We start from the raw sequence: 22,766 nt of genomic DNA on the forward strand, positions 1-22,766 counted from the left end.
CTGTCTGACGGGAAGTGATGAGGTTGGCATGTGTACCAGCTGGCTTCACAAACCTGTACCTTGTGGCGTGCAAGCCCTGGCTCATTGGCAACTCATGCTTCTGGGTCCGAAAGTCATGAGTCCAAACTCCATTCCAGACCTTGATTGTACAATCTAGCCTGACACTCCCCGTGCCAATACTGAGGGAACGCTGCACTGTCGGAGCTGCCGTCTTTTGGTGAGATGTTAAACCGAACACTGTTCGAAGAGGACTCGGGTGTCCTGGCCAATATCTCTCCTTTAACCCAGATTAACAGGGCACAACGGCTTGTGGGGTCTTGCTGTGCTGGCTTCTTGATGCCAGTTCAAAAAAAAAAATGATGTACTCAATATTAAAGCCCTACTGGATGAGAAAGAGATGTGAAGAATTTACACCACAAACAAACCCATGACCCTTTTTGTAAGATTGCACCAAGAATCTAAATGTGCAGGCCCAGTTCCCCCACATTTAACTTTATGTAACAGTACGGTCTCAACTCGACAGGTCACTTTGAATACAAGCATCCATTTCCCTTGGGTCCATGTACTCCGAGGGTAGACAAGGTTGTCTTAGATCCAAAAGCAACTTCCTAAACGACTTGTGAGGGTGTTAGAACAAGGGGCAAAGGTTCCTTTCCCGTGAAGGACTTCAGTGAACTAGTTGGGTTTTGTTTTAGACAATTTGGCGATCTCCGTGCTCTGGTGTCAGTCCACTATTTACCACAATTACTTCATCCAGTTCCACCGTTCGGGATTTGAACTTATAACCGCCGAGGTTGTCTGGCCAGTACTATAACCACTAGAGTATTGTGCCCACGGTGCTAAAAATAAAGTCTTCAGATTTATCCCAAATCCATTTCTCCGCTCTCCCTGCACCTTCTTTACATATTATAAAAAAACACAAGTAATTTCAGCCATGGCTCAGTTGGCAGCATTCTGAGTCACAAGGTTCAGGGTTCAAGACCCAATCAAGGCTGACGCTCCCAGTGCCACTATGGAGGGAGTGCTGCACTGTTGGAGGTGCTGTCTGTTGGGTGAGACGTTAAGGAAGTAGGAGTATGGCCCATTGAGTCTGCTCCGCCATTCAGTATGATCACGGCTGATCTGAGGCTTCAACTCCACCTTCCTGTTCACTCCCCCTTCCTGCCCACTCCCCTTTTTTTATTAATTCATTCATGGGATGTGGGAGTCAATGGCCAGGCCAGCATTTGTTGCCCATCCCTAATTGCCCTTGAGAAGGTGGTGGTGAGCTGCCTTCTCGAACTGCTGCAGTCCATATGGGGTAGGTACACCCACAATGCTGTTAGGAAGGGAGTTCCAGGATTTAGACCCAGCGACAGTGAAGGAACGGTGATATAGTTCCAAGTCAGGATGATGTGTGGCTTGGAGGGGAACCTGCAGGTGGTGGTGTTCCCATGCATTTGCTGCCCTAGTCCTTCTAGGTGGTAGAGGTCGCGGGTTTGGAAGGTGCTGTCGAACCTTGGTGAGTTGCTGCAGTGCATCTTGTAAATGGTACACACTGCTGCCACTGTGGGTCGGTGATGGAGGGAGTGAATGTTGAAGGTGGTGGATGGGGTGCTAATCAGGCAGGCTGCTTCGTCCTGGATGGTGTCGAGCTTCTTGAGTGTTGTTGGAGCTGCACCCATCCAGGCAAATTCAGCGATGGTAATGCCATTGAATGTCAAGGGGAGATGATTAGATTCTCTCTTGTTGGAGATGGTCATTGTCTGCCACTTGTGTGGTGCGAATGTTACTTGCCACTTATCAGCCCAAGCCTGGATATTGTCCAGGTCTTGCTGCATTTCTACACAGACCGCTTCAGTATCTGAGGAGTCGCAAATGGTGCTAAACATTTACAGTCATCAGCGAACATCCCCACTTCTGACCTTATGATGGAGGGAAGGTCATTGATGAAGCAGCTGAAGATGGTTGGGCCTAGGATACTACTCTGAGGAACCCTTGCAGTGATGTCCTGGGGCTGAGATGATTGACCTCCAACAACCACAACCATCTTCCTTTGCGCTCGGTATGAATCATCAATTGTTATAAAAACCTAGCTGGCTCATTACTGCCCTTTGGGGAAGGAAATCTGCCATCCTTACCCGGTCTGGCCTACATGTGACTCCAGACCCACAGCAATGTGGTTGACTCTTAAAATTCCCTCTAAAATGGCCGAGCAAGACACTCAAGTTATCCAGGGCAATTAGGGATGGGCAATAAATGCTGCCCTTGCCAGTGAGGCCCACATCCCACGAAAGAGTCATAAAAAGTCTTTCTTTTCTTTAGCAACAAAAGCAGATTGTCAGGACCAATGATCATAGATTTCATCCCACCAACCCCAGCTTCTTCCCATATCCCTCAATCCCGCCCGCCTACCCACCACAAACATTGGACCCACCTGAACCTCTGCTTTCCCACGGTAGGTGGCCTCTGCCAGCTTCCAGCCTGGCTCTTGGTTTCCCCTGAGATCAAACAGTCGCTGGCCCAAGCTGCCTTCTGTTGGGGAAAACACAAGCAGTGAAAACTGAAGATGTGCAGACAAGGAGGCTTTGATGAATAGAAAGACGGGTGTTGATTGGCCGGGTGGAAGGATTTGAGGGGGTATAACATAAGACCATAAGAAATATGAGCAGCAGTAGGCCATTCGGCCCCTCGAGCCTGCTCCGCCATTCATCGCTGATCTACCTCAACTCCACCTTCCTGCGCTATCCCCTTATCCCTTAATTCCCTTAGCACCCGAAAGTCTATCGATCTCAGTCTCGAATACGCTCAACACAGCTCTCTGGAGGAGTGAGTCCCAAAGAGACACAACTCTTTGAGTGAAGAGATTTCTCCTCATCTCAGTCCCAAACGACCCGCCATTTATTTTGAGACTGCGCCCCCGTGTTCTAGATTCCCTCAGCTGAGGAAATTGTATACGTTTCGATGAGATCATCTCTCATTCTTCTGCACTCCGGGGAATATAGGCCGAGCCTATTCAATCGGACAATCCCCTCATCCCAGGAACCAACCTAGTGAACCTTCGTTGCACTCCCTCTTGGGCAGGTATCGCCTTCCCCAATAATGGAGAGCTTTGACAGTTGGACGAAGGGCTTTGACAGTTGGGTGTGCCTTTGATGGATTCTCCGCTCACTGAAGGATTTAACCCTTCCCGAGCTGGAATTGCTATTCCTCCTCTTAGATGTTCAAACAAACACTCAAGTTGGTGCAGCAAAATAACATGGCAGCTTCCATTGTAGATTGGGGAATGTCATCCCAATGATACAACGCAAAAGAAACAAAGACACCTTGGAGTGCCATTGCTGACATACACTTACTCCCAATGGGCGACCCCCTAGTGTTCAACTAACAATGTGCAAGTATCATATTGATCAATTGTTTTGGGAAGAAAAATTGAGAATGCCTTGTGAACTAAATTGTACAAATAGACTCGGGGTTTCACAGACATAAGTATTTGAGGAAGGCAGGATAAGTTGATGTAAGTTTGACATAAAAGCATGAGGGATCTTTGGTTTTATAAATAGAGAATAGAGTACAAAAGCAAGGATGGTAAACCTTTAGAAATCACAGCAGGAGTGTTGTGTCCAATTCTGGGACACGCCACTTTCAAGAAAACATGTCAAAGCGTTGGGAGAAGGTGCAGAGGAGGTTTACTGGGATGGTGGCAGGGATGAGGGATTTCATCCATGTGGAAAGACGGGAAAAGCTGGGGTTGTTCCTTGGAGCACAGGTAGTTATGAGGAGACACAACAGAGGTGTTCAAAATTGGTTTTGATAGGGTAAATAAGGAGAAACTGTTTCCACTGGCAGGAGGACTCCGATTTAAGATCATTGGCAAAAGAACCAGAGAGGGGGGAAGAGATGAGGAGAGCGAGTTGTTGTGATCTGGAACGCGCTGCCTGGAAGGGCGGTGGAAGCAGATTCAATAGTAACTTTCAAAAGGGGGAGTCAAAGAAATACTCGAAGGGGAAAAGATTGTCGGGCTTTGGGGGGAAAAAGAGTTGGGGGCGGGGGAGCAGTGGGAATAATTGGATAGCTCCTTCAAAGAGCAAGCACGGGCACAATGGGGCCAAATGGCCTCCTGCATGCTGTTTGATCCTATACCGCCCTCTCCAGGCTGGATGGGTACTTGCCTTTCTCTTTTGCGTAGACGTTTAACTCCATTTTGGTAGCTGATCCATACATGAAATAGTGAAACTTCAGTGTGAGGCAGTCGGTTGACAGGACCATGGGGCTGCTTAAGTGAGATTTGTCGCCAGGAGAAGTGATTGATGAATCCATTAACATGTAGTAGCCAACTGTAATGAAAGGCCAATATGAGAGCAGGAACAGACAGAACTAGAGAGCAGTCTTGTCAGCAACTGCACAGATAAGAGATCACCGAGGAAAGCTTTCGGAACAGGAGGAGGCCATTCAGCCCCTCAAGTCTATTCCTCCATTCAGTCCGATCGCGGCTGATCTGTCGCTTAATCTCATTTACCCACCTTGGTTCTGATACCTTTAGCTAATAAAGATCTACCATTCTCAGTTTTGGAATTTTTAGTTGACCCCCCCCCCCCCCCACCACCCCCCGCCCAGCCTCAACAGCTTTCTGCGGGGGGAGAGTTCCAGATTCCCACTCCCCTTTGTGTGAAGAAGTGCTTCCTGACTTGAAGCCTGGCTTGAATTTTCAGGTTCTGTCCCCTTGTTCTGGACTCCCCTCCCTCCCCCCCCCCCACCCCCACGACCAGAGGAAATAGTTTCTCTCTATAGACTCGATCGAATCCTTTAATCATCTTAAACCCCTCGATTAGATCACCCCTTAGTCTTCGACACTCGAGGGAATACAAGCCTAGCCTGTGCTACCTGTCCTCGAAATTTAACCCTTTAGCCCCGGGGATCATTCTGGGGAATCTGCACTGCCCCCTCTCCGAGGCCGATATATCCTCCCTGAGGTGTGGGGACCAGGACTGAACACAGTTACTCCAGATGGGGTCTAACCAGAGCATTGTACAACTGAAGCATTAGTTCCACCTCTCTGTATTCCTTCTCCTTTGAGAAGACAACGGCACCAACTAAGCTAAGCTGACACTGTAGTTTCCTGTGTAACCTTTTTCAGAACATTTTAATAAGCTCACGGAGATGGAGGGAAGGGAGGGGAGTGAATAAATGCACCAATCACAGTGAGGGAACTGATAGAATAACTAAGCTACAAAATAGTTAAGAGTGCTTATAATCTCAGAGTAACTCCGAGTTGGATAGCACTGGTCCTTCAATCAGAACATTGCTGGTTTATCTCTCCGAGTTCTCTGTGCTCCTCCAATTCCGCCCTCATGAGCATCGCCCCCCCCCCCCCCCCCGCCCCCCCGATTCCCATCGCTCCACCATTGGCGGCCATGCCTTCAGCTGCCTGGGTCCTAAACTCTGCAATTCCCTCCCCCAAACCAGTCTGGCTCTTCACTGCAGTACTGAGGGAGTGCTGCACTGTCAAGAGGTTCAGTCTTTCAGCTGAGACTCTGCCTGCCCTCGGAGTCACGCCCGTCCTCTAATTAATCTCAAAAGCCGCGATGACGGTCGCCCCATACCACAAACCCTCAAGGGGAATCCACTTAAAGGGACAGGACAGATAAGCAATGAAACATGCAATGGTATTCCAGACACCAAGCTAGCATGGGAAATAGTAAGCACTGTGTAAGATGACATTCAGATAAAGCGACATAAAGGACCATCACAAATAGAAATTACTGGCTTGAACAATTGAAATTTTTACCCAGGATATAATTTCATTTTGATTAATTGTAAAAAAAAAAGGCAATCACGTGACCTTCCCCACCCCACACATATTTTCACTCTGTGAAGTATTCTCAGTTATCACAGTCAGGCACGGATGGTGCTGTTCCTAGAGGTTGGGACACATTGTACAAAAGGATTAATCCAGATTCGAATCGAGGACACCTTACATCCAGGTTTGGAAAAGTCGTTGTTGGGACCAGTGTTCTCTGTTTCGGTCGACCCGGACCATTGGTCGAAGGGGAGCAGGGGCGGAGGGTTTTCATTACTCCAGCCGCACAGATTGCCAAATTCATCAAAGTCACAGCTGACGATACAACCTGTGGAGCAAAGAAACATATATTGACTCTCGTCCTCAACCACAGCTAGTAGCCAAGATGATAGCAATAGCGAAGAACCTCGTTGAAACAGTAACACCTTGATCGATTCTCTCAACTATATCCCTCCTTACGTAAGGAAGGATATATTTGTGTTGGAGGCAGTTCAGAAAAGGCTCACAAGGCTGATTCCAGGGATCAAGGGGTTTGACTTGTGAGGAAAGGTCGAGTAGGTTGGGCCTACACTCTTTGGTGTTTCGAAGAATGAGGTAATCTCATCGAAACATTATAAGATTCTGAGGGGGTTTGACAGGGTCGATGCTGAGAGGATGTTTCCCCTCGTGGGGGAATCTAGAACTGGGTGGGGGTGGAGGGGGGGGGGGGTCAACAGTTTCAGAATAAGGGGAAATGAGGAAGAATTTCTTCTCAGAGAGCAGTGGAGGCTGGGTCATTGAATATATCCAAGGCTGAGATAGACAGATCTTTGAGGTACAAGGGAGTCAAGGGTTATGGGAGGGCAGGCAGGAAAGTGGAGTTAAGGCCACAATCAGATCAGCCATGATGTTACTGGATGGCGGAGCAGGAATGAGGGGCCGAATGGCCTCCACCTGCTCCTATTTCTTACGTTTTCACTGACGCAGTGACTCGGGACACTGGGGAAATCTCTCTGGCTCGCCATCGAAATAGTGCCATGGGACTTTTGTATGAGACCGTCTTGGTTTAATGTCTTACCCAAAAGACAGGAGGCAGTTACAAAGAAAAGCCAAATGCTGTAGCATTACGATTGAAAAGCCCAAGAAATTGTCGTTAACTTTCATTCGTGAGACCACACGTGAAATATTGTGTTCAGATATGGTCACTGCACGGCAGTGATATCAGAGTCAGTGCAAGGGGTTCAGAGAGGGGCACGAAAAGCTCTGGGCAACCGGGGACTCGGAGGCTCAAGTACTCTCACTGTTAAAAGGAAGACTAAAGGGGCAATGATTGAAGATTCACAAACAATGGAGAGAGAAGGTGCATTGGATGGAAACAGTCTCGAAGAACCAAGGGAGAAGACCAACAGAAAGAATTCAACTTCAAAGATAAATTCCTTAACCTGTAAACTCTCCAAAAAGACTAACACTAAGGCGGGGTAAGGAGCTTGCAATAGCCATACATAAGGAATGGGATCAATTCCAGCAAAAAATGGATGGACCAGGCTCTGAGCTGGATCTCAGATCACACGGCAGGTTGGATCAGAGCTCTCTTCATTTCTAATTTTATCTTAGTAGGACGTCCAAAGAGGGGGAAGAAATAGTCAAGGAAGCTTCTGGAAGCAAGCTTACTCGAGCAGGGCCCTGTCCTGACTATGATGTTGTCCACAGCGGTGTCAGACGACGGAGTAGAACCTCGAACAGCTTCAAAGGTGACCTGCCAAATTGAAAGAAGAACGTTAAACGTGAGGGACCAGAGTCTATAGCTAACTCTTAGTGGGGTCTTAACTCTTTTCATAGCGCCTCCGCAGTCGAAGGTGAATTATAAAATGATGGGACATCTCATTAGTGAAATTATAATTTCAACATTCTTGAAAAATCTGTGACACTTAGAAAAGAACGATGACCTTTCCAAGGACAACATCCAATGGTATCCAACCCAATGGTTTTAAAAATTCTTTCATGGGATGTGGGCATCGCTGGCGAGGCCAGCATTTGTTGCCCATCCCTAATTGCCCTTGACAACTGAGTGACTTGCTCGGTCATTTCAGGGGGCAGTTAAGAGTCGACCACATTGCTGTGGGTCTGGAGTCACATGTAGGCCAGACCAGGTAAGGACGGCAGATTTCCCTCCCTAAAGGACATTAGTGAACCAGACGGGTTTTTATGACTATCGATGATAGTTCACGGTCACCATTACTGAGACTAGCTTTCAATTGCACATTTTTATTAATTAATTGAATTTAAATTTCACCAGCTGCCGCGGTGGGATTTGAACCCATGTCCCCGGGGCATTAACCTGGGCCTCCAGATTACGAGTTGAGTGACATTACCACTAGGCCACCATGTCCCAGTGCTATCCTACATATTAGCTTGTAAATAATGATACTGGGCAAGAGCCCATGGAATGAATCCTTGCCTTTATATTTGTTGGAGTCTTGAATGAACGATCAACTGTTCCATGTAACCATGAAGGACTCTGAGCTCCTCTTTTACTCCATATCTGCTGCTCAGTTGAAGACTCCTTCAGGTATACTGTTAGGACATTGTCAAAATCTGATCCGTACATGTAGTACCAGAATTCCACGCATATGTCCCCAGACACGGCCAACGACGGACTGTCCAGTCTCACAGACTGACCTTTGGCAAAATCATCAGCCTCTTGATAGATGTAATAACCACCTGGAATTGGAATAGAAGAGGATGATAGCCCTGCCTGTTGGGCAATCCCTGCTGGAGGACCACCAGTGCAGCATTCCTCACTAATCCTTCTTGGAAATTATTTTCCTAATTTTCCCCTCTTGAAGGCCATGTTGGAGATAATGATGCTCCATCCAATAGTACTTCACCAATGGTATCTTGACCAATCATAGCTCACTAAATGGCACATTGCCCATTGGCATCTCACCCAATGGCATCTCAGCTAATGTTATCCAACCCAATGGCATCTCACCCAAATGAGAGCTCACTTAATGTTACAATACTCAATGGAACTTCACCTTAGCCAATGGTACATTTCTCTGTGATGCATTATCCAATAGTACATGGTTAATGATGTTTCGTGCAAAGATACCTTGCCCAATAACACATTGTCCAGGGATTGGGAATTCCGTGGCAGGAGGCCACTAAATGGGGATCCAGGTAAGTGTTGGGAGGAGGGAGCTCAGTCGGGGGTCTGGAGGAAGGGTCTCCTTGGCATGGGAGGCTGAAAGCATCGTTGTGAGGCCCAGAGGAGTACCCCTGCCTGGGGCATGGGCTTTTTCCAACACAAAACCCATGACTCACTGCCCCCTGGCCAGGTCTGACCTGATGGGGAAGGCATCACTGCTCCCCCTGCTCAATCCTCCAACCAATATTGCGGTCGGGTCCTGATGATGTCATCAGACCTCGTCTGCCTATTTAAAGAAAGACCCCAACACCTTCATACAGGCGTCCCGCTCACCTGCTCGGAAGAGAAGGTTAAGATCGGAACACAATGGGAAAGGCAGCTCTTGGCCCACCACCACCAACACTGGGCCTGGTTTCCCCCAGGAGAGGTGGGGGGGGGAGGGCGATTAAAATCAGAGCCTAGTTTGGCCTGAGTCAGTCTGAATTAGAGTAGACCAATCCTCCAGGATTATGCTGGATTCTCCGGGAATTAAAGGATTATTCTCCTGGCCACAGCAGCAAGAATCGCCTCTGAGCACTTTTGTCTATTAAAATAAATGGAGGGGGTGGCAAGGAATAGAGGCAGATGGAGCAGAGACAGTTGGAGGCAGGAGATCCTGTGGGGAATCTTCCAGAAGTATAGCCAGAGCTGGCAACCCAAGGCCGAAATCTACTGATGATCTGACTGCAGTATGGACGACAATATAACGATAGGACTTGTGTAGAATACAGCTCGAGAGAGAGAGAGAGAGAGAGCGAGATGAAGGACATTCCTTACTTCCATCTGGATAGTCCCCCGGAGGCCCCGTGCCCTCCGTTGAAGTTGCCCCCGAAATCCGACTCCAATCCCCATCATCACCCGGAGCCTGGATCCAGTCGCAGAATGGTGTTGTGTTGTCATTGAAGTCGCAGGCCGTTAACACAGCTGTAACAGACAACGAGGGATTGTCAATACACCACCACCTATTACACTGAAGTCCTACGGACAGAGAAGCTGAGGTTGTTCTCCTTGGAGCAAAGGAGATTGAGGGGAGATTTGATGGTGTAGAAGATTACGACAGGTTTAGATAAGGTCGACAAAGAAACGTTGCTCCCATTAATCGACGCTTACAAGGTCTAGGGGAGACAGATTGAAGGTTTTGGGCAACAGATACAGAAGGATGTGAGGACGAACTTTTTTACACAGCGAGTGGTAATGATCTGGAACTCGCTGCCTACGAGGGTGCTGGAAACGGAGACGATCAATGATTTCAAAAGGAAATTGGATGGGCACTGACGGAAATAAATTTGCAGGGCTACAGGGATAGAGCAGGGGAAATGGGACTGACCGGATTGCTCTGCAGAGAGAGCCGGCATGCACTCGATGGGCCCAATGGCCTCCTTCTGTGCCGGAAATGACGAACACTCAGTCTGTGCGATCTTCGGGGACTCTCGGTTGTCTGAGGGAGTCGGGGACGATTTTGTCAGCAAGAGAAGCTTCCCCCGAAACGGCTCCTGAGGCTTTCTTTTCCTTTTGTACCTTGCCTCTCGCTGGGTTTGGAAGCACGGACAGACTGAGGTGTCCACCGTCGAGCTGCCGTTGTCATGGTGTTTGGGCCAGGCCGGATGGACAAGCTTCTCCTTTCCAGCCTCTCAGTTTCGGGACAAACCTTCTTGATGCAGGTGGCCCGCTTGGCACTGATTGGTCTGTGACAGGGTAGCAGGGGAGGAGTTTGTAATCCTCGATGTCCAATCCCATCCGCCCACCGCCTCAGCTCATCCCAGCTCAGCGAGACACCGATGCCCTCAGTGCCACCAATGCCCTCAGTGCCACTTCATGACCTCTGCTCCTCTCCCTCAGGCTTCGACGCCAGCCTGCACCCTGGCTCCAGGTATCAGAGTGTTCAGCTTTTATAACCCTATATATTATAAATTTCTGCCAAAACCCCACCCTATTTGGTTACGGACAGAGCTCCCTCTACATCACCCTGACAGTACAGAGCTCCCTCTACGTCACCCTGACAGTACAGAGCTCCCTCTACGTCACCCTGACAGTACAGAGCTCCCTGTACATCCCCGACAGTACAGAGCTCCCTCTACATCACCCTGACAGTACAGAGCTCCCTCTACGTCACCCTGACAGTACAGAGCTCCCTCTACGTCACCCTGACAGTACAGAGCTCCCTCTACGTCACCCTGACAGTACAGAGCTCCCTCTACGTCACCCTGACAGTACAGAGCTCCCTCTACGTCACCCTGACAGTACAGAGCTCCCTGTACATCCCCGACAGTACAGAGCTCCCTCTACATCACCCTGACAGTACAGAGCTCCCTCTACATCACGCTGACAGTACAGAGCTCCCTGTACGTCACCCTGACAGTAGAGCTCCCTCTACATCCCCGACAGTACAGAGCTCCCTCCACATCACCCTGACAGTACAGAGCTCCCTCGACATCACCCTGACAGTACAGAGCTCCCTCTACATCACCCTGACAGTACAGAGCTCCCTCTACATCCCCCTGACAGTACAGAGCTCCCTCTACATCACCCTGACAGTACAGAGCTCCCTCTACATCACCCTGACAGTACAGAGCTCCCTCTACATCACCCTGACAGTACAGAGCTCCCTCTACATCCCCCTGACAGTACAGAGCTCTCTCTACATCCCCCTGACAGTACAGAGCTCTCTCTACATCCCCCTGACAGTACAGAGCTCCCTCTACGTCCCCCTGACAGTACAGAGCTCCCTCTACATCACCCTGACAGTACAGAGCTCCCTCTACATCACCCTGACAGTACAGAGCTCCCTCTACATCACCCTGACAGTACAGAGCTCCCTCTACGTCCCCTTGACAGTACAGAGCTCCCTCTACGTCACCCTGACAGTACAGAGCTCCCTCCACATCACCCTGACAGTACAGAGCTCCCTCTACATCACCCTGACAGTACAGAGCTCCCTGTACGTCACCCTGACAGTAGAGCTCCCTCTACATCCCCGACAGTACAGAGCTCCCTCCACATCACCCTGACAGTACAGAGCTCCCTCTACATCACCCTGACAGCACAGAGCTCCCTCTACATCACCCTGACAGTACAGAGCTCCCTCTACATCCCCCTGACAGTACAGAGCTCCCTCTACATCACCCTGACAGTACAGAGCTCCCTCTACATCACCCTGACAGTACAGAGCTCCCTCTACATCACCCTGACAGTACAGAGCTCCCTCTACATCACCCTGACAGTACAGAGCTCCCTCCACATCACCCTGACAGTACAGAGCTCTCTCTACATCCCCCTGACAGTACAGAGCTCCCTCTACGTCCCCCTGACAGTACAGAGCTCCCTCTACGTCACCCTGACAGTACAGAGCTCCCTCTACATCACCCTGACAGTACAGAGATCCCTCTACATCACCCTGACAGTACAGAGCCCCCTCTACATCACCCTGACAGTACAGAGCTCCCTCCACATCACCCTGACAGTACAGAGCTCCCTCCACATCACCCTGACAGTACAGAGCTCCCTCTACATCACCCTGACAGTACAGAGCTCCGTCTACATCACCCTGACAGTACAGAGCTCCCTCTACAACCCCCTGACAGTACAGAGCTCCCTCGACATCACCCTGACAGTACAGAGCTCCCTCTACGTCACCCTGACAGTACAGAGCTCCCTCCACATCACCCTGACAGTACAGAGCTCCCTCCACATCACCCTGACAGTACAGAGCTCCCTCTACATCCCCCTGACAGTACAGAGCTCCCTGTACATCACCCTGACAGTACAGAGCTCCCTCTACATCACCCTGACAGTACAGAGCTCCCTCTACATCACCCTGACAGTACAGAGCTCCGTCTACATCACCCTGACAGTACAGAGCTCCCTCTACATCCCCCTGACAGTACAGAGCTCCCTCTACATCACCCTGACAGTACAGAGCTCCCTCTACGTCACCCTGACAGTACAGAGCTCCCTCCACGTCACCCTGACAGTACAGAGCTCCCTCCACATCACCCTGACAGTACAGAGCTCCCTCTACATCACCCTGACAGTACAGAGCTCCCTCTACATCACCCTGACAGTACAGAGCTCCCTCTACGTCACCCTGACAGTACAGAGCTCCCTCCACTTCACCCTGACAGTACAGAGCTCCCTCTACATCACCCTGACAGTACAGAGCTCCCTCTACATCACCCTGACAGTACAGAGCTCCCTCCACATCACCCTGACAGTACAGAGCTCCCTCTACATCACTCTGACAGTACAGAGCTCCCTCGACGTCACCCTGACAGTACAGAGCTCCCTCCACATCACCCTGACAGTACAGAGCTCCCTCCACATCACCCTGACAGTACAGAGCTCCCTCCACATCACCCTGACAGTACAGAGCTCCCTCTACATCACCCTGACAGTACAGAGCTCCGTCTACATCACCCTGACAGTACAGAGCTCCCTCTACATCCCCCTGACAGTACAGAGCTCCCTCTACATCACCCTGACAGTACAGAGCTCCCTCTACGTCACCCTGACAGTACAGAGCTCCCTCTACGTCACCCTGACAGTACAGAGCTCCCTCCACGTCACCCTGACAGTACAGAGCTCCCTCCACATCACCCTGACAGTACAGAGCTCCCTCCACATCACCCTGACAGTACAGAGCTCCCTCTACATCCCCCTGACAGTACAGAGCTCCCTGTACATCACCCTGACAGTACAGAGCTCCCTCTACATCACCCTGACAGTACAGAGCTCCGTCTACATCACCCTGACAGTACAGAGCTCCGTCTACATCACCCTGACAGTACAGAGCTCCGTCTACATCACCCTGACAGTACAGAGCTCCCTCTACATCCCCCTGACAGTACAGAGCTCCCTCTACATCACCCTGACAGTACAGAGCTCCCTCTACGTCACCCTGACAGTACAGAGCTCCCTCTATGTCACCCTGACAGTACAGAGCTCCCTCTACGTCACCCTGACAGTACAGAGCTCCCTCCACATCACCCTGACAGTACAGAGCTCCCTCCACATCACCCTGTCAGTACAGAGCTCCGTCTACATCCCCCTGACAGTACAGAGCTCCCTCTACATCACCCTGACAGTACAGAGCTCCCTCTACATCACCCTGACAGTACAGAGCTCCCTGTACATCACCCTGACAGTACAGAGCTCCCTCTACATCACCCTGACAGTACAGAGGTCCCTCTACATCACCCTGACAGTACAGAGCTCCCTGTACATCCCCCTGACAGTACAGAGCTCCCTCTACATCACCCTGACAGTACAGAGGTCCCTCTACATCACCCTGACAGTACAGAGCTCCCTCCACATCACCCTGACAGTACAGAGCTCCCTCCACATCACCCTGACAGTACAGAGCTCCCTCTACATCACCCTGACAGTACAGAGCTCCCTCTACATCACTGACAGTACAGAGCTCCCTCTACATCACCCTGACAGTACAGAGCTCCCTCTACATCACCCTGACAGTACAGAGCTCCCTCTACATCACTCTGACAGTACAGAGCTCCCTGTACATCACCCTGACAGTACAGAGCTCCCTCCACATCACCCTGACAGTACAGAGCTCCCTCTACATCACCCTGACAGTACAGAGCTCCCTCTACATCACCCTGACAGTACAGAGCTCCCTCCACATCACCCTGACAGTACAGAGCTCCCTCCACATCACCCTGACAGTACAGAGCTCCCTCCACATCACCCTGACAGTACAGAGCTCCCTCCACATCACCCTGACAGTACAGAGCTCCCTCCACATCACCCTGACAGTACAGAGCTCCCTCCACATCACTCTGACAGTACAGAGCTCCCTTTACATTAACATCTCCAGTCCCTGTCAAGGCTGAGCTGAGTCGTGGTTCGGTGTGGGGGGTATGGATGGCGGGAAAAGGCTGAGGGGAAGATTTGTGTGCAATCGTCAGAGAAAGGAGAATTCATCCTTCGCAGGTTGGATTGGAATTGTGGTGTCTGATCCTGTTGTGCTCCAAGCTGCTCCCAGGCACTCTCCCAGGCGCTTGCTGTGTTGGTGCAGTTCCCACACTAACCTTCAGGCCCCGATCTCTCCAAGTACTTACCTGGTGCAGTCCTGCAGAGCTTTGAAAGGTGATCTCCATGTTGACAGGAGATGGTCGGGGGCTGCTTTTCCCATCTACAAAAGCGACACATGAATATTATTAGACATCGCCCCATCCGCTTTTTGGCGTAGAAAGGCCGTAGACTAAAACGCGATATAATCACTGGGTGACGACAGGCGTGCCTTTTCAAAAGCCGTCGGGTTTGTAAAGAGCAGAGATAGCCAGAAGGATTGCGGGACAGTCTCGGCGAGAGACTGTCAAAGAGTTATCAGAGGTTGTCAGAGCAGTGACTGAGAAGTCAAAGGAAGAGTTTCATTTCTGTAGCGTCTTTCACAACCTCCTGAAGTGCTTTTTAAAAAAAAACTTGTTCGTGGGATGTGTGCGTCGCTGGCTAAACGAATGAAGTCCTTTTTGTGGTGTTGTCATTGTTGTAGCGTAGAACACACAGCAGCCAATTTGCACACAGCAAGATCCCACAAACAGCAATGCAATAAATGACCAGTGATCAGAATTTAGTACCGAAGGCGAGTCAGAAACGAGAGCCAATTAATTATCCGCTGTAAACTCATCCGAGAGAAGATAATGTCAGTGCAGACGGTGTGTCGGGACGGCAGAACGTGCCAACAGCGAGACTGTCCCGGATGACAACTCGCGTGGGGTCTCTCCCTGCCCATTTGCAGGACCGCGGGTTAGAGACACTCTGATTCAGAAGGGAGGGGGAGGAATATCCGGATCATTTAATCCAGCATCGAGGCACGTATAGGAAGAGGTGCGTGTGAGACATGGGAGTCAGCAAAGTGGGTGGGGTGGACACAAGCGAGTGCAAAACCTGTCCCACTCCAACAGCCAAGATATACTTGCTGCCAATAACTACGACCCGCATTTGTATAGTGCCTTTAAAGTCACAAATTAGCCAGAGGCACTTCATGGTGGGGGGGAGGGGCGGTTATCAAATGAAATTTGACACTGAGCCACATAAGGAGATATCGGGAAATATCCAACAATTTGGTCAAAGATGTTGCTTTTAAGGAGTGTCTTTAAAGGAGGAGAGAGAGGGTGGTGGAGCATTTTAGGAATTAGGAACGTAGGAGCGGGAGTAGACCATTCAGCCCGTCGAGCCTGCTCCGCCATTCAATACAATCATGGCTGATCATCCACTTCAATGCCTTTTTCCCACACTATCCTCATAACCCCGTATGTCATTGGGATTTAGAAATCTGTCAATCTCTGCTTTAAACATACTCAATGACTGAGCTTCCACAGCCCTCTGGGGTAGAGAATTCCAAAGATTCACAACCCTCTGAGTAAAGAAATTTCTCCTCATCTCTGTCCAAAGTGGCTTCCCTCCTTATTTTGAAATTGTGTCTCCTGGTTCTCGACGCCTCAACCAGGGGAAACATCTTAGCTGCATCGACCCTGTCTCTCCATTTAAGTATTTTGTAGGTTTCAATGAGATCACCTCTCATTCTTCGAAACTCTAGAGAATACACGTCCAGTTTCCCCAGTCTCTCTTCATAGGACAGTCCCACTGCACCTGAACCCGGGAACAAGTCTGGTGAACCTTCATTGCGCTCCCTCTATGGTAATAATATCCTTCCTAAGGTAACGGGACCAAAACTGCACAGGTGCGGTCTAACCAAGGTTCTATACAATTGAAGCAAGACTTCACTACTCCTGTACTCAAATCCTCTTGCGATAAAGGCTAACATACCATTAGCTTTCCTAATTGCTTGCTGCACCTGCAGGTTAGCTTTCAGTGACTTATTGACGAGGACATCCAGGTCCCTTTGTACATCTACACTTTCTAATCTCTTTCCATTTAAGAAATACTCTGCACATCTGTTCCTCCTACCAAAGTGGGAATTTGGGAGGTTAGTGCACTGCGGGGTTAAGAATGAGAGATCATGGAGCAGAAGGCAGTGGGGAACAGCAAGGTTGTGGTTATAAGAAGGGACTTGATAACTGGGGGACAGAGTGATCCTCTGCAGCCATAGTCAAGAGTTCAGGAGGCTGTGCTGTCCACTCAGTGCCAGAGTACAGTTGACAGTGCCAGCGAATCGGTTGGAAAGGACTTTGGAAAGGGAGGGTGAAGGCGCTGGTATCGTGATCCATGGCGGAACAAATGACATCGGAAAGAACAAGCAGGGGTTCCTGCTGAGGGAGCAAATGAGTGTCTAAAAACACTGCCGCAGTATTGAGACAGGAAAGAGCTGCTTCACTGGGAAGGGCTGCACCTGAACCAGGCTGTGGTGAAGATCCCAGTGGAAAGGGTTCCAGAGACAGACTTGGAACTATTAACAAGCGGAGAGGGTCTGAGAGGAAAAGATAGTAAACTCAGGATTAGAAAAGATAAGGGCAAAATTTGGAGAGCAAAGGGACAGGAACATAATACTAACAATCTGGAGCAGAAAAGATTGCTGGAAATAATAATTAAATGAATAAGTTATTTGGTACTACAGAACTTGAGTGTTGCTGAAAACAGGGTCATTTTGTCGAAGCTTTTCATCTTGCACTCATCAGGACAATCCACAAGAATACCAATATAAGGAAACGCAGCAAATTTATACTGTATGAGAAGAGAGTGCTGATTTGTTGGCAAGTGGACTCTGATTAGTGGAGGCGTTGCCATGGAGAATGCACCAGTTTATCATACAGTATAAATTTGTTGCATTCCCTTACCTTGGCATTCTTGCGAATTGTCCTGATGAGTGCAAGACGAAAAGCTTCGAAAAAGTCTCTGTTTTCAGCAATACACAAATAATTAAATATCTGTTCAAAATTAATGATTAAATTGCTGATTTAACAATGGACAGAGTTGCTCAAAGTGTGATAGGTCAAAGGGTTTGTGAAATATGTAAAATGGTCTGGTTGGGGGGGCTGGGGGTGGGTGGAGTGGAGAGCAGTTACCGAATTAAAAAGTTCTGTACATGGATGCATTTAGTGTAAGACATCAAACAAAAAAAAATTAAGAGATTGCATTTCTATAGGGCCTTTTGTGACCTCAGGACATCCCAAAGTGCTTTACAGTCAATGAGGTACTTTTTGAAGTGTGGTCATGTAAGAAACGCAGCAGCCAATTCACGCACAGCAAGCTCCCACAAACAGCAATGAAATAAGTTACCAGGAGTTGTTTGAGGGATAAATGTTGGCCAGGGCACTGGGAAAGCCTCCCCTGTACTTCAAATAGTATCCGTGGGATGTTCACATCCACCCGAGAGGGCAGGTGGGGCCTCAGTTTAATGCCTCATCTGAAAGGCAGTACCTCCAACAATGCCATGCTCCCTCAGCACTGGCACCGGGAGAGTCAGCCTCGATTACGTGCTCACGTTTGGGGAGTGGGACCTGAAATCTACTCCTTCTGACTCAGTAGCAGAAGTGAGCTGTTCTGTTCCACGAAGCCTGGCGGTGAAGGATAGAACTGGAGCCTAATCTTTACACACTTTTTTTATAAGCTTTTATTTACAGGGTGACAAGCATGCACCTCATAACCCAACCACCAGTTTCAGTCTGGTCCTATACATAGGGGCTCGAGTGAATCCCCAGCTAATGCTCACCACTGGAATATAATTAAACACACAACGAATATACGATTATCATGAGCCACTGCTGACACTGGCCAATGAGTTCAAGTTCAGATTTAAGGATATGACATAGTCGCTATTACGGAGCTCTGGCTGCAAGCTATGTGCAACTGGTAGATAGATATTCTGGGATGGAGAAAGGAGGGCTTGCAAAATAGATAAATAGGCAAAAGGCACCGCTCTGGAAAGAAGGGATTTCAACAAGGCATTGGAAACACTTATTGAATTAAAGAGCAGTAAAAGGATGCAAGATTCTGCTGGCAGTTGTCTACATGTAGTTGGGGGTGGGGGTGTTGTCATGCTAGGCCCCCACCTGCCAAGAATGAGGCATATTAATTTTGTCACCAACATTGATTTTAAACTGTTGCTGGAGCAAGGAAGTGACTTGTTAAACAGATCAGCTGTGGCTGGAAAATACATTTGCATATTAACAGACAGTGCTTGGAAGGACAAAGGACCATTCCCTGACACATTCAACCCACAAGGGACTTTGATCACCAGGTGTTGTGTGCAAGAGGAGCAGTCCAGAGACTTCTAAGGTGATACAATCCAGGACTGGTTAGACCAGCTGGTCACATGATTAACTGGCTGTTCCAGGGTCTTTTGAACTCGCCACAGAGAGTTTGAACTGGAAAAGACTGTTTGCTCCTGGACTCAGAAGGTCTCTCTCCTGTCTGCTCCCATCTCTTTCTCACAAGCCTCTGAATCCACTGAAGACACATGAACCCCAAGAGAGGAAAGTCTCGTACAGCGACCAAGGTTTAAGAAGAATACTGGGCCCCAAAAGCAAGATCTACCTACAATCAAGGACTCTACAGTGTAGAGTCTTACTCTGTAAGACCCATAACAAAAACTCTTCGGATATTGCCTCAAAATTTTCCACTTTATGTTTCTTCTGCTCTTTTCTGTCTCTATTTGCACGTGTGTATCGTGTACGCATGCTAGTGTGGGCTTGTCGTGTATCTGTACACGTCAACTGAATTAGAGTTTAAGTTCAAGTTTAATAAATTTAAACTTTTCTTCTTTAAACCCAAGAAAACCTGTTTGTGTTGGTTTCTTTGCCTTATAATTGGAAAGTGGTGAACAAGGATTCACCAAGTAGGAGCTAAAAACACGGTGTGTTCAAAATGTGTGTTATGGTAAGACCAGGTGAAGGTTGAGAGGGACACCTAGACACCTTTCTCACCTGGTCATAGCAGATGTATACAGACAAACATCAGGGAATCAAATAGTAGAAGCAATGTGGTTATAATGGGAGATTTAATTTTCACATAGACTGGGAGACGCAGAACAGCCCAAGTCATAAAGGTGAATTTAAAGGGATGTATTCCGGAGAATTTTCAGGCACAGTCTGCTTTAGTCATTGAGTTACATCGAGGCAGCAGCAGAGAAACAGGCCATTCGGCCCATCTGCTCCGTGCTGGTGTTCATGCACCACACGAGCCTCCTCCCACCCCCTGCGTCATCTCACCCTATCAGCATATCCTTCTATTCCTTTCTCCTTCATGTGTTTATCCAGCTTCCCCTTAAATGTATCGACACTATTCACCTCAACCACTCCCTGTGGGAGCGAGTCCCACATTCTCACCACTCTCTGGGGAAAGAGGTTTCTCCTGAATTCCCCATTGGATTTATTGGTGACTGTCTTATATTGATGACCCCCTAGTTCTGGTCTCCCCTCACAAGTGGAAACATCTTCTCTAAGTCTACCCTATCGAAACCCCTTCATCAGTTTAGTCGCAATGCAAGGTGCACCAGTTAAAAAAATACAAAAGGCTAAAGGAATAGACACACGGGAATAGGAGGAGTCCACTCAACCCCTTGAGTCCTTTGCGTCATTCAATGATTCATGGCAGATTTATGTCCTACCTCCATCCACCTGTCTTGGCCCCATATCTTTTAACACCCATTTCTGGCAAAATCCGATCAAACTTTGGTTTAAAATGATTATTTGAGCTAGCCTCTACTGCTTTGTGTGTGAAGAAGTGTTTTTTTAAACTTCTCTCCTGAATGGTCTGGTTCTGATTTTAAGCTGATGTCCCCTTGACTATGACTCTCCGACTAGCGGAAACCGTTTGTCTCCATCCAACGTATCAATTCCTTTCAAAATATTGAACGTTGGTCTTTATCTCAAGGGATCTGGAATCCAAAGAGGTGGAAGTAGGAGGACAGGTTGCACAGACTCAGCTTGTATTCCCTCGAGTATCGGAGATTAAGGGGGGATCTAATCGAGGGGTTTAAGATGATTAAAGGATTCGATCGGGTCGATAGAGAGAAACTATTTCCTCTGGTTGGGGGGAGTCCAGAACAAGGGGGCAGAACCTGAAAATTGGGGCCAGGCCGTTCAGGGGTGATGTCACTTCTTCACACAAAGGGGAGTGGGAATCTGGAACTCTCTTCCCCCCCAAAAAAATACTGTTGGGGCTGGGGGTCGGTTGAAAATCCCAAAACTGAGCTGGTGACAGGTTGGGTGAAGATGTCAAGGGATATGGAGCAAAGATGGGTGAATGAAGTTGAAATCAGCCACGACCTAACTGAATAAGTGGGACAGAGCTCGAGGGCTGAATGGCCTCCTCCTGTTCCTGTGTTCCAGAGTAGCGTGCAGAGAAACACTCAGAGTAAACAGCAGTAAGAATGCACAATGGCATAAAGCAGAGTGAGCCATGTAACATGGGGCAACCCACAGAGTAAGGTAACACATGTCACTAGGTGGTACAGAGTAGCACAGTATACCACACAGCGCAGAGTAACAGGCAACAAAGTAACACACAGCACAGAGTAACAAACAACAAAGTAACACAGTGGAGTGCACGCACAGCGCAGAGTAACAGGCAACAAAGTAACACACAGCACAGAGTAACAGACAACAAAGTAACACAACGGAGCGTAAGCACAGGGCAGAGTAACAGCAACAATGTAACACACAACACAGAGTAACAGGCAACAAAGTAACACACAGTGCAGAGTAACAGGCAGGATAATTAACACAGTGCACAGTAACACAGAGTAACAGGCAGAATCATTGACATACAGAACAGTATCACACAGAGGAACGAGCAGAATGTTAACACACAGAGTAACAAGTGGAATAATTAACACAGAGCACCGAGTTACACATAGAGTAACATGCGGAATGATTAACACAGTGCAGAATAACACATAGAGTAACGAGTTGAATAATTACAATACAGCAGAGAGCATGAAGCAGAATAATTAATAAGACTGCATATTGTTTGCTGCATTTCCTACATTACAACAGTGATTACACTTCAAAAGTGTTTCATTGGCTGTGAAGCGCTTTGGAATGTCCTGAGGCTGTGAAAGGTGCGATATAACTATAATCCACGCTATTTACATTTATAAACATTTCCCTTGGCAACTTTCTCCTCCCCTTCCCGAGAGATGTTATGGCCAGCCTAGTCAAACACACTGCACAGCTGCTGATTGCTCTTGAATACTCGACAGTGACTGCTGGCGGGCTATTCAACTGCATAGTGCGTCGCCGCACAGCCTGATCAGGCCCTCACCCAACTGACTTTCTTAACCCTGAGCCCAATCAGGCGCTGAGGCCAACTTTGCTGCCCTAGCGTGTGTCCCTTCCTCCCCTCCCCCGCTCGACTATCACACACCACCTGGGCTGCAATCAGTTAACTCAGCACAGATTGAGGATGCCGGCGGTCGGAGGGTGGGTCTGGGATCTTGCTGATCTCCAAGCCGAGGCTTCTCCCTTTACTTCGAACTAGCTCCGCTGACGGTGGATTGGATTCAGGAACATGTGCACACTCACCGTGACCCAGAGGAGACTGCAGGAAGTCCAAGAAAAACAAAAATGAGAACTGTTAGCTTATGATGCTTAATCTTCATTACTAAAGATGTAGCTAGGCGCAAGTGGAGAAGACTGGCACATGCATTCACTTTTATAGGCTTGAGATAGGGGGTTCAAAGGTTGACCATATTGGAACAGGTATTGTATCCAAGTATTGTGTCACAGAAAGGGCTGTCTTCACCCATTTTTGAGGTGTTGTGAAACGAAGTGATTAAGCTCTGAGGCTCGAAAACCTAGGTGAGAAACTCTGATCTCAGTGTTGGAATACTGCCCCAGACTGTAAGCCGTGCGGGACAGTGTCCTAACACTATCTTGGGCTATAAACACGGAGTTCAGTGTT

The 22,766-nt window shown here is 48.6% G+C and overlaps 1 protein-coding gene across 1 annotated transcript in view; it reads right to left on the reverse strand.

The window, feature by feature from the left end:
• The window catches only part of zanl (zonadhesin, like), a 176,451-nt gene extending 154,358 nt beyond the window's left edge, over positions 1 to 22,093 (reverse strand). The window contains exons 1-12 of the mRNA XM_068023775.1: positions 21,956 to 22,093; positions 19,402 to 19,576; positions 18,509 to 18,575; positions 17,699 to 17,756; positions 16,983 to 17,170; positions 15,020 to 15,093; positions 9,723 to 9,869; positions 8,217 to 8,479; positions 7,430 to 7,514; positions 5,958 to 6,107; positions 4,152 to 4,316; positions 2,417 to 2,514 (exon numbers count right to left, since the gene is read on the reverse strand). Of these exons, the coding sequence (XP_067879876.1) occupies positions 2,417 to 2,514; positions 4,152 to 4,316; positions 5,958 to 6,107; positions 7,430 to 7,514; positions 8,217 to 8,479; positions 9,723 to 9,869; positions 15,020 to 15,093; positions 16,983 to 17,170; positions 17,699 to 17,756; positions 18,509 to 18,575; positions 19,402 to 19,576; positions 21,956 to 22,093 (1,608 nt within the window). The remainder of the gene's footprint in view (positions 1 to 2,416; positions 2,515 to 4,151; positions 4,317 to 5,957; positions 6,108 to 7,429; positions 7,515 to 8,216; positions 8,480 to 9,722; positions 9,870 to 15,019; positions 15,094 to 16,982; positions 17,171 to 17,698; positions 17,757 to 18,508; positions 18,576 to 19,401; positions 19,577 to 21,955) is intronic.
• Between the last annotated feature and the right edge of the window lie 673 nt (positions 22,094 to 22,766).

The sequence above is a fragment of the Heterodontus francisci genome, chromosome 48, assembly GCF_036365525.1.
Source record: "Heterodontus francisci isolate sHetFra1 chromosome 48, sHetFra1.hap1, whole genome shotgun sequence".
Taxonomy (NCBI): Eukaryota; Metazoa; Chordata; class Chondrichthyes; order Heterodontiformes; family Heterodontidae; genus Heterodontus; species Heterodontus francisci.